Raw genomic sequence first — 12,539 nt, 5'->3', positions numbered from 1 at the left:
CCTGCTGAAATGACATGAAATAAAACTTTATGGGGAAAAGTGTTATTAATCAAACAAGTTCTTGAGGGACATGCCTGTCCATGTGTTGAGAGGCACTCTTCCTTTATAGGCTTCTGTCTAGTGCCTTACACCAGCAATGCAGATATAAAGAAAAATGTGGTATTTTATACGTCATAACATAAAAGAAATGTGTTTAACCATCGCCTCCTATAAGGAGAGTTATGCATTTTTCACTGCAGGTCAAGCAGTCCCCTGTAAAGCTGGAAATGTGGATGTGAACAGCACTGCCACAGCACGGGGAGAGCAGGAGGGGACAGGGCTGGGAAGGAGCCCTGTGCTCTTGCAGGCATCTCCATGGCATAGTCCCACTCCTGAGCAAAGCCTGAGTCTGGCCCAAGAGGGCAAATCCCACTGCTCTGGGAAAGCAGAAAGCCTCAAATTAATGAAAAGCTTTCAAAACCTCAAAGTAAAATTAAAAGAAAAAGAAAAATAGATTATTGCTGTAGTCATTGGCAATTTAACAGAATCATAGAAACAGAGAATCATAGAATGGCTGAGGTTGGAAGGCACCCTAGAGATCATCTAACCCAGCCTCCCTGCCATGGGCAGGGATGACTATAGCTATCATTTATAATCAAGATGCTCTAGCAAGGAAGCCAAGACTTGCTCCTGGCCCTTTGTGAAGACAGGACCTCTGAAAGCACACTGGCTGATCTTGCCTAAGGTCCCCACTAAGGCTGATCACACCTGGACCTTTTTTAAAGGTGTGAAGTGAAGTTTCATGCCACTGACTCACCTGGTTTTCCAGGGCAACACAAACATGCATAGAATCCTCCAGGTGTAGCTCCAGCCACCACCACCACCTTCTCCCTTTGTGGGTTTGGTCAGGACTCCTCTCATTCCCTGGTCCAGCCCAGGCAGCCCCACAGCAGCATGGGGAGCCCTCACCGAGTGCCTGGGGACCCGGCTCCTCTTGCCCAGGCAGGGAGGAAGCTGCCACAAAAGCAGCAGTCTGGCTGCAGAGCTGTGGCTCCTGTGTCGTCCTTCTGAGGTCTGCTTGCTGCTCCTCCAAAAACGTGGGAGACAATGGGCTCAACTGGAGTGCTCAGCACCATGGGAGGCCCAGATAACACTACAAAAAGGAAACTGTATTTACTGGGTTAGCTCCTCAGAGCAGGATCTTCCCTCCTTACGTGGCTGGAAAATGCCCACCAATGAATATCTGCTCCTGCAGATAAATCTCAGTCTTCAGCATTAGTAGTAGACAGCTAAATGAATAAGGAAGTGCATAAATACTTTTCCATTGCTTTGAATGATCAGCATCTACTGCCACAGTCTCAGATGGCATGGGAGATGTCTTCTTTGGTAAGGTGTCCTCTCTAGGAGAGGCTTTCAGCCTCTCCTCTAAAGTGTGCTGCTTCTTTTTCATTGTCAGCTGTGGTTATTGATTTACAACCTGTATTGGTGGTGTAGAAACCCTGTCAGCATCTAGCAGGATGGTGCTTTTGGGTCCTGCAAGCCCAGCTGTGTAAACCTTCTGTTCTTTTTTGGTAGTTACATGGACAAAAACTTGAAACGTATCCTAGAGGCTATTGCTGGGCTGTGTCTTTGGAGGTCTGATTCAAAATGTCCCTCTAAGTGTGTTTCTTGTGCCTTGGTGTCTCTAAAGTGAAGGTTCATGCTCTTGCCTCCTCACATGTGCATCCACACATATAAGGCTCTTCCAAGCATGGCTCTAGCCCCTACTCAAATGAGCTGACTGACACACTGCTCCTGGAGTTACAGTCCTGCTAACACAGGAAGCTGATTTTGCTTGAAAAAATACTATTTTTGTGGGGTTTTTTGTTTGTTTGTTTTAACTTGGACACATCTTAATTATCTTCCCTTGCAGGTCTGTGTGGTGTCCTTAGTGGGATTTGTTATGCTTTGTGTTTCATACCAACCTGATGAGAAGACGTGTGTGCAGTTCACAGTAAAGGTACCTTGACTTTTTAAAAATTTCTTTTTCCTCTCATGTTGTTAAATACAATCAGGAAAGCTCCAGGCTGAGTGAGGCTCACCTCCAGTGAGGCTGGTGTTGGTCTCTTCTCCCAAATTACTGATGATAGGATTGAGGGGAAATGGCCTCAAGTTGTGCCAGGGAAGGTTTTGATTAGATATTAGGAAGAATTTCTTCACTGAGAGAGTGGTGAGGCACTGGAATGGGCTGCCCAGGGAGGTGGTGGAGTCACCATCCCTGGAGGCATTCAAAAAACAAGTGGATGTGGCACTTGAGGTTATGATCTAGTGGTTAAGGAAATGTTAGGAGGAAGGTTGGACTTGGTGACCCTAGAGATCCTTTCCAACCATGATGATTCTATGATTCTACTGGGGTTATTTTTAAGACCACATGAAAATAAGTAAAAATGAACCTGAAATGCAAGAGTGATTTTCTGGTATTTTCCAGGCAAGGAAGAAACTATAGCCTGTAATAGGAAGACTCTAATAACAAATATTTCAAATTTGCCATGTTTTAAGAGTATCAAAGAGATTTTGATCCACAAAGCTGGAATAATTTGGGAAGTGTCCAGTGAAAGTTTAGGGGCTGCTGATAGAATAGAGATATTCATAGACAGCTGGGTAAGAAGGAGGGTGACATAAAATGGGTCCAGTTAAATCAAGTTTTAATATTTAGTGTGATCTAAGAAGCACCTTGACATCTTCCCAGCAGTATTGCTCCTCACCATGATATATGAAAGTGGGCCCAGGAAAATTAAAAAGAGTGGCATGGAAATGTCTCCTTGGTCAGGGAGAGGGAGGCTGTGCCTGAGCACCAGCAGCCCTGTCTCAGCACACAGGGCTGGGTGTTAGCAAACACAGGACAGCTTTAGCAAAGCCTGGGGACAAGCATTCTCCCATGGAGCAAACTGCCATCCGAGCATTGCAAGTGAGCCCAGAAACCATGCACCTTGCACTGCCTCAGTCCCCAAAACTGACACTGGTAAGCAACCAGAAAAGAAGGGCTGAGAATGTTTGTTCCAGAGGGGGCATTTTTAGCAACATTTTTCTGGGTTGCTTTTCCTTAGAATCATTATTTTCAGGGCTCTTAATATTTCTCAGACACATAATAACCAAGAGACATATTGACAGAAGCCACAGAAAATAGCAGTGATTATTAACTGAGAAAGGCAGCAGGAAGTCCAATGCAAAGAGGGGCTTTAGAAAACCTGGCATCCATCCTCCCTCAGAAGGGCAGGATGGACACAACCTCTCTGGTGGCTCTTTTGTGCCTCGCTCAACATTCTCCAGTATTTATATAAAGAGAAGAACAATTGCTTCTGCCCTTTGGTTGCCTTGGCATTCTTGCCTGGCCACCTTCACGCCCGCAGGGCAGTGTTCCGGCTGCCCAGGGAGCCGCTGGGCTGGGCAGGAGCTGCCACACCAGGGTTTTATTGCTTGCCCTGCAGCACGAAGTTAAACTTGGCATCCAAGCAGGAAGGGAGTCATCCCTCGTGGTGAGAACGGCATGTTGGGCTGAGCAGCTCAGATGTCTCTGCCACCCTTAACAATATCACCCGCCCTGGCAGTGGGGAACGTGAGCCATCGCTTCCACGAGGAAATGGACTGTTTGAAGCGCTCCCCAGGCAATAGAAAATGGGTTATTCCTCATCACCTGGCAGAATTAGAGCTAATGTCTCCCTTGAAAGTCTCCTAGGTCACCACTGGGAGCCATCATCCCACAGTTCCTCCTCTCCTCAGGCTTCTCCAGCCCAACAGCATCTAGCTGCAGGGCACATACCTATTTTAAACAAAGTAGGAGCCAAGAGTCTTCTCCAGGGCTGTGGTCACACAGGACTCATGTAAATCTCCAGTATCATTCCTGAGGTCTTCACATGTCAGTTAAAGGCAGTCTCTGAACAAAGCCATGAGCATGAGCACTTTGGTGTCAAGGCTGAGGATGCAAAATTACAACCATGAGGCAAAGCTGAGCAACTTGGGTTGCTCTTTTGTTCTTGGGGGCCTGACGTTTAATCCAGCACCACAGTCTGTTTCAGCCCCATCTGCCCTGACTGTCCTCCCTGGGACTTGTTCCTCAGCCCAAGCCCTGTCCTCACACTGGTGGCTAGTGCCCACTGAGGCTGCACGTGGCTGCCGAGCATCATCCTACAAGGACATTTTGGGTGGGCTTTCCTGGAGTGCAGTGATTCCCTGCGTGCCCCAAGTGTCACTTTGTTAGGAGGACCACACACAGAGATGCCTGGGGGATTTTAGTCAACCCCTGAGGTAACCCTATGACCCCTGTGAGTGACTCCATCGAGGTGGGAAGCAGGAAGACCCTTTGGGTCCTCTCTGCCTTCCTCTCGACAGCTGCTGCTTTCATTTCATGCTTGCATGAGCCCTGGATCTTGTTAGATAAGGAGGTGTTAGAGCTGATGGCCCTTCCTGAGACTACCACAGATATGGGCAGCACTTTGTGCTTCCACGAGAAAGAGAGGCCACCACCCAAAGGGAGGGTGGCTTTGCCCTTTGAGGGAGAATGGTGAGTCTCAGGCTGGATTTCTGCCCCTGCCCCATCTCTGTGTCTGCAGGAAGCATGCTCTGCAGTATGGCAATTTAAAAGTATGTGAATTTAAAAGGGGAGATCCTCTTCCCTTGAGGGAAAAAAATAAAAAAGAAAAAAGACCACATCAGAAAATCTTGAGGTCTCCTGTGGACTTCTTGAGCTATCTGGTAATATTTGACAGGTCACTCAGTGTGGTCCTCATCACAGCATCTCCCACGGCAGCGTGACACCCCCTACTCCTGTCCACCCAGCCCCAGCAGCCCACGCTATGACACACACCACAATTCCTCTTCCCTGCATGGGCTCACGTCTGAGCCACCACCACCTTCAAAAGAGTTCCCATGGATCCACATCCACAAACCCTTCTGGTTTCACCTCTGTTAACTGTGAGAAGCCTTCTCCAAGAGGAGCTCAATCCATCCTAGGTTATTTATCTTCTTTTTGGCACAGAACAAAACTATTGCCAGTAAAGATTGGTAAAATGTTTCTTCCTCATAAGAGGAACCCCAAGGAGGGTGACCTGCCATGTTCTGACCTCATCGTGTGTTGTCTCTCCCCGCTTCCCTTTTCTCCTTCTATTTAAACAGCGATCACAGTGACTATCTCCTTAAGGCTGTTAAAAAGCAGTTTTCCAGAGGCAACTTCTGGCTCCTGGGCAGAGCTCACTACGCAGTTGTGTTTGCGATGCTGAAGCTGCCTCCTGGTCTGGCATGTGATTAATCTGCTGATGGGATCTCAGCACTCCCTGTCTTGTGCTCCCTCGCAGGCAGTATTTGCATTTGCCTCACCTTTGATATTTGGAAATGTGTTCATTTTCAGCAGCTTGCACAGAGATTCCTCTGCAAACATCTTGTGAGAATAATAAGCTATTTGGAAATTGCCCTCTGTCCCCACGCGTCTCTGCCTCTGAGGATTGCTGGAAGAGCTGCAATCCATGAGAGACCATGTATTTAGATTCTGAGATTTCCTTCCTTATAGGTACAAAACAGGCAAATTCTTGCTTTATGTACCCGGAGTGTAGCTTAGGCTGTGTATTTCGTGCTGTTTTGTCCTGACTTTGGATAGAAGTTGGCAGCTAAATGAAATACCTGCCAGGGGAGAATCGGACACATTCTATAGTCTTGGCTTAATATGTCATTTATTAGGGAGGCCTGATTCTGTCTTCTTCTGGTCTGAATCCAGGGGCTTCCTCCCAGTCCACAAGGACTTCTACATTGTAAAACAACTCTCATCCTTCAGAGAAGAGAAACAGTCATCAATGTTTGTCCATTTTCTGTTTTCCCCACCAAACGCATTTGCACTTTTAAAGCAATGCCAACAGCTTCAGAATTGCCACATCTTTGTTTGGAGGGGCTCCATCAATCAGTAGCACTCCATTTTCTGTGTCCATTATATGAGGAGGTGTCCCAAATTTCCAAATTCACCTTTCCCATGGGCCTTTACCTTGAAAACTGCAGGGATAAAGTAATTGCATTTAATAAGAACCACCCTCATTTTGAAGCTGCCCTTTGTTTAAGGCTGCAGGGGAAGTAATTAAATTTAATAGTAGCTGAGTCTTGGAAATAAAGACTTGTTGTAAGAATTCAGTGATATGGAGGAGAAAATGTATATAGTGCTTTAAGCTCTGCAATAAGCCCAGATTTTTATTTTTTTTCCAAGCTGGCAAGTGAATAGGAAGATTGATTCACACTGTAGATAAAGGACAAATACACCAGGAGTGTGAATTTTATCAAGACATGCATACTTTGAGTTTCAAGGTCATAAGAAATGCTTTTATATTGATAGTTTGCTTGCAGTATTGAGTTTACAGGAGAGAAGCTGCTGTTTAGAATAACAGGCTCCCAACCATGCCATGGGTCTGACAGATAAGAAACCAAAAAAATAAATGTTTCTACAGCACTGAACAGAACCCAAAGTGCTCTTTTGGCTAAACACAGAGCATGATTTTGATACACATTCACACATATTTTGTATGCAGCCCAGCAACTGCCAGTTCCAGCTATCAGAAGCGAGGGAAGTCCATATGCTCTGGTATCTGAAGGTCTTACGTGCAGCCCAGAGTGACAAGGGCTCCGAGTTGCTGCCAGTTTCCATGCATTTGTGGGGGTGGCCTCTCATTGGCCTTGATAAAAACCACCCTATTTTAAAGCTGCCACTGGTGTGGGAAGCAGTGGGGTGACAAGCAGACCCTTGTCCTTCTCATGCCATAGTGCTGGGAAACGGAAGGCACTCGCTGCTCTTTCACACCTTTGAAAGGCTTCTCCTCTGTGTTTCTGAGGCAAATTTTGAAAGAACAGGTACTTTTGCATGGAATTTACATTCCCTCTCCACAGCAAGACCTGAGAAGCAAGCAAGCAAGCTGGCTGCATTCACAGGGCCACAAGCAGGACATCGGCCACCTCACTGCCTGATTTGCAAGTATAAATCAGATTTGTTTGGGCATGCAAACCAAGAGACAGGAATAACACACGAGCAAAGTTTAAAAAAACACCTACTCCTCAGCACAGCCTGGGGTAAGATATCAGCCCAAGCCTCGGTCTGCTCAGCTCTGCTTCAAGGCATCTCCACCAAGTTCTCTCAGGTGCTGACTGCAAGTCTGGCCAATGCAGGTGCAATGGTGGAGAAAGACATTCCCTCCCTCTCTGTAAGTCTTCTGGCTGTATAGGGACACAGATTTCTTGGTGCTTTCATCAGGTGTCAGAGTTGCAAGTCAATTCTCATATAAAATATGCAAGGCAGAATTACTATTTCTTGAGATGACCTCCCAAACTTTCCACCACCAAGGACTTACAGCTGTCTTGCAATTTTTGGAGCACACAGTGTCCAGATAGTACATTGAATGGATGCATTCCCTGTGAAGTACATACACATGCATTTCTTCTGTGTTCCTCATTCTTTGTGTAGCTGGAAAAAAATTGCTTTTTTTTCTTTTCCCTTTTCAGTTTTTCCTTTTCTTTCTCTTTCAGCTGCTGTATTTTATCCTGAGTGCCCTGGGCCTGGTTGCCTGTGTTTTGGCAGCAGCTTTTGTCACACACCATTATTTGCAGATGACAAAATTTACCTGTGATGCCATCCTCGAGTCCTGCCAGTGCAAACTAGACACTGCAGACCCCCTCAGCAGGACCTTCATCTACCAGGACGCAGCTGACTGTGCCAGCCTCACCAGCATGCTCAACCTCTACCTACTTCTGCAGATGGTTCTCAATCTGATTGCAGCCCTGGTGTGCCTCTTGGCGTGCTTCATGATGTGGAAACACAGATACCAGGTCTTCTACGTGGGCGTTCGGTTCCACCCTCTAACTACTGAAGGCCAGCAACAGAAAGTGTAGGGGCTGGGCTGGTGGGGGCTTGTAGCCAGGGAGTGGAAAAAGTCAGCGTACTGCCACCATCCACACTCCAGATGGATGAGTGTTTATAAGCTTTTTGACAAGGAAAAACATTCACACAGTTTTAATTAATACATTTTGCAATCGTTTTAAGAGCATTTCATGTGGCTGCTCTTGCAAAATGTCTCTTGTGAGATTATGTAGAGGTCACAAAGTCCTAAAGATGCAGCTGTACAAATACTCACCAAAGAGGATATTTAATACCTATAGACAAAAGGAGAGCTTATAAAATCGTTGAGAACTCATCTTCAGTGCTACAGCCATTAATAAACAGGGTCCATTTCCCTTGCTGATAGATATCTGTTCTTGCCTTCAGAGAAGCTATACTGATTTCCACCAGATAAGGATCTGATCCAAACTGCTTAATTATAATTATGCTGATTATGATTAGGGAATATATTGCCTCTCAGATGCTCTGGGTATAATCCACGCTAACCTGATGGGGTTTTACCATACAGAAAAGTAATAAGGAAGGTCAACATCTCTTCAAATACAGGCTGAAACCAAGAGAAAAGTGAATATGTTGATAACTCATATAAAATATACATAAGATTTTCAGAGTGACTAATGATACAGGCTATCTAATCCAATTACTAATAAACAACAGTATGAGTGACTTGACTAATGGTGGTTTGGTGGGCTCTGCTTGAGACCCAGGCAGATTTCTGGAGTATGAGTGCTCAGCACTTTGTGAGAAAAGATCAATTTAAGCAACCTTGAGTTGTGCTCCTTAAGTGGAGGACCCAAAATCACTAGTCACGTTGAAAACTTTGTTGATATTGCTGTAATTGCAGGCTCCCAAACCCGGCATCTAGCCAGTTCCACCAATTATACTGCAAGCACAAAAGGCCAAATGCATTTTTGGTGTAAGTCCTCTGAAGACAATCAGCCTTACATACGAGCAGTGGAGTTGGGCCAACAGCCCTGACAGATATATCCCTGCAACAATGAATGTTTTTAAAACGGGGTGGAGGGAGGGAAGCAAGAAGAGACTGCCAGTCTCCCAAAGACATCGTTTATAATGATGAGGGCAAAAGAGTAACGATTTCTTAATAAGCAGCATAAAATAACAAACCTCATTCAAACGGTGCTTTTTCACCCTGAAAGTGTGGCTCTAGAAGTGCTTTATGTCTTATTAGCCTTACAGCAAGACAAAGATGTTGTTTTGTCCCTTGAACTGTCACTTCCACTTGCACAGCCTGGACTTCTCAATGGAGCAATCCTGAAGCAGCAGCATTTTGCACTGTTCTCCTATATATATCTGTGCACGGGCAAGGCAGCTGGTGCTCACACCCTGCCATGGCTAGGGATTTCCCAATCCCAGTCAGAGCAAGCGTGTCTCTGAGGTCGGGTGGAACCATCACATGCCAAAAAAACTGTGCTATAATCATAAGCAAGGAGGAAGCAAATAAATTTTATATAAGGCTTCAAAGAAGCAAAACCTTTCTGTTTCTGCAGCAGAAAATAGCCATCAGGAAGTCAAAACCCCAGTCTGGAAAAAAGTCACTTGCTCTAGTAGGTCTAATAGACCAGCATACCTCCAGGGTCAGAAGATCACAGTGCAGTTTAGTCTCCTGTGGGCCATCTAGACCACTGCCTAGTGTACATGCTCGAGTTTTCGTCATGGAAAGTGCTTCTAGAGTAGACCTAGCACCACCAAGTCCTCCTCTGCCATGCTACAAAGTGAGGAGCTTTAGAAAATTAAGGTTTTTTGAGACCAGCTTCCAAACAGCCTTTTTTATGCACCTAGAAGTAATAGTCACTAGTAACTGTGGCTGCGGGGCACGGCGACAAGGGTGCCCACTTGCTCACCTATGTGTTGCCACCCCTCTGAAGACCTCAGCCTGGCTCCCAGGCATGCTCTGAGCAAGCTGAGAGAGTGGTGGGGTGTGCCGGTGGGTTGGCAGCCTAGAACCCAGCCACTGGCACTTTCTGTGTGGTGCCAGGAGCCAGCCTGTCCCCCCCAGCTGTCGGAGCGTGCTGCAGCAGCACTTTGGGGGGTGTGCCAAGGTCAGCCTCTGGTATGAGGTGGACTCGTGGTGATGTCTCACCTGCTGCTGGCACTCAGATGTTGCTTTGTCCCTCGTCCCTCACAGAACTCCAGCTGTGCTCTCTGCACGGGGCAGAGCATGTACCTTCCCTCACACCTACATGGCCCTTGCTGTGCCTGCTCTGCCCTCTGGCCAGAAAATAGGGGTTCTCCTCTCTGAGAAGCTAACAAGAGGTGGAGAAGGGGTTGAGGGCAGGCTGAACGACGGCTGAGCTTTGGGGCTTCCTCCCACCCTCAGCACTGGGCACTGCACTCTGAGGGCTGACAAACAAGAGGCAGGCTCTGCTGGCAGATCAGGGCATGCTTCCCACTTTGCCCTTTCCCCAATGCCCTTGTTGTTCAGAAGATAACTTGGTGTGCAGGGCTCTGGCTTGGGCTGTGCAGGCTGGCAGCGGCTGTGGGAGTCGGCTGGCTGGCCCAGGCCAGTGGCATTTCCACCAGAGCCAGGCTTTTGTCTCCCTAATCCTTTGACCTGCGTCTCACCCTCATGTTTTCACTCCCTATCTCCCATCACCTCCCAGGCGCTGGGCTCCAGAGGCCTGGCCCTGTTAGGTGGGGCTGGGCTCAGGTTGCCTGGCCTCTGCCTCCTCAGCCCCAGGCTTACATTTGCTGGGACTCTTCTGGAGTGTAGAAGATGGGGCAGTGATGATCACAGAGTCACTGCAAATGTCTTCAGCACAGGGAAGAGAAGGGAGATCTGGGTAAGAAAATCCTCCTCCACTTAGCAAGCTGTGCATCTCCATCCACTGCCACGGAGTTCAGTTCACTAATCAGTGTGTTGCAGCTTAACTCTTTGCTCTGGAAGAAAGCAGTATCCATCATATATTCTGTTGGTGTTCCAATGCCTGATGAATAAATACGGGGCATTTTGATCTAGCAAAGACTAACTTCTGTATTTCCTCCTTATATATATATCTCAAGAGCATAAAATCAAAACAGGAGAGGTGAGGAAATGGACACAGTAGCGTTTGGAAGTGATTTTCCCCTGAGTATGGTTTTACAACATGTGTTTTGCTCAGGTCAAGAATTTCAGAAAGTACTAATTAAAGGCTTTTCACCTACCACAGTATGTTCAGACGGCTCCCAGCCTTTTCCCAGTGTCAGAGTCCACACAGGCTGAACCAGGAGAAAGGCTGGGACCAAAAGGCTCGGAAAGGACAGAGGTCTTAAAGAAAAAAAAAAAAAAAAAGGTATTTTTTGAGTCCTGGAAATATATTCTTGGTGGGTTCTGCAGAAAGGGGTAAGATTAAACCGCTATGGACACACAGAATTTGTGAAGGGCTCGATGTAATTTACTCTCACAAACCCAGGTGTGATTCTCATTTGCACCCTGGCCACTTTGCACTGTTTTCCCAGTGTAAGGAGGTTGTAAAGACAGCATCAATCATTTTTACACCTACTTTATGGCCATTTTGCACAGCTAAAAGGGCCCTTTGTGTAAATGAGAACTCCAACCCTAGAGAATTTAATAGAGAGGAGATCCTTTCTATAGACTGTGCTAGACCCTCCAATAGAGTCTATTACTGGGATATAACTCTCCACTGGATTTTATAGCTTAGCTTAAAGATCATCAGTCTCGATTAAATTCAGTTCTGCAAAACTTTTCCAAAGGCCACAACCCCTGAGTGACGTGCCTGCTTCTCCACCCCAAGCCCACGCGGGCGGTGATGGTGTTGAATGGATAAGGGGCTGGTTTTTAACAGGAGAAGCAGCAGCTACCCCTTTCCTCTGGCTCCCAGGCACTCTGGTGGTGTGCTATGCAAATACCCGAGCAACACCAACGGCAACGAAAAGGGAACCGAGACGGGGCGCCTCGCGTGGAGCCAGAATGGCACCTTCTCAGAGCAGCAGGCACTGGGCTGGCACCCACCCCTGCCCGAGGGGGCTGCAGTTTGCCCCCCTCGCCCTCCCCAGTGCGGCTGGCAGGGCAGGGGCTGGTGGGCGCAGGGGAAGCACCACCAGGTCCTGGCTCCGTGCTGGGGCTGCCACCAGCCCACTCCTCCTGCCACCGCCTTCACGGGATGGCACTGGCTGGCCCAGCCGCCGCTGCGTGGGCACCGCTTGGAGCCTTGCCTAAAACACAGCTCTGTGCAAGAGCCCTGGAAACTAATCAACTCACAGCACTAGGTTTTTTTTTTTTTCTTCTTTTTTTCACGCTACCAGCCAGTGCAATATTTGCTTTGGGGGCCTTCTGAAACAGAAAGTACACTGCTCGCGTGTGAGAGAAGCCGCAGTTCAGGTCCTCTATATTTAGAAAGCCAGGATGTCATACCTCCCCTAGAAATTTTCATAGTCCCCTGCACCCCACCCACCCACACACGTACACTTGCTTGCGTCTGGAAAATGTTTTTTTGGTCTTAGCTAAGGGTGTTGGCTTAGGGGGATTCGAGGGAAGTGCAGAGCAACAACAGCAGCTCAGTCCCAGGCACGAAGCCTGAAATCTCCTTAAGGCAGGGGGAGGCACGGCAGGCAGTGGGCACCCACTGGCCCAGGCGGGGCTCAGGCAGCTGGGGTGGAGGATCTCTTCTGCTGTCAGCCCGTAACACAAATCCCAGGGCAG

General features: G+C 47.4%; 1 protein-coding gene across 1 annotated transcript in view; it reads left to right on the top strand.

Moving 5' to 3' along the window:
• Window positions 1-7,872, top strand: part of SSPN (sarcospan) — a 19,109-nt gene extending 11,237 nt beyond the window's left edge. Inside the window, 2 exon segments of the mRNA XM_008939561.1 lie at window positions 1,892-1,978; window positions 7,510-7,872. Coding sequence (XP_008937809.1) covers window positions 1,892-1,978; window positions 7,510-7,872 — 450 coding nt within the window.
• Window positions 7,873-12,539: the final 4,667 nt, after the last annotated feature.

The sequence above is a fragment of the Merops nubicus genome, unplaced genomic scaffold (assembly GCF_000691845.1).
Source record: "Merops nubicus isolate BGI_N331 unplaced genomic scaffold, ASM69184v1 scaffold7284, whole genome shotgun sequence".
NCBI lineage: Eukaryota > Metazoa > Chordata > Aves > Coraciiformes > Meropidae > Merops > Merops nubicus.
This window is presented reverse-complemented; position numbering and strand designations above follow the sequence as displayed.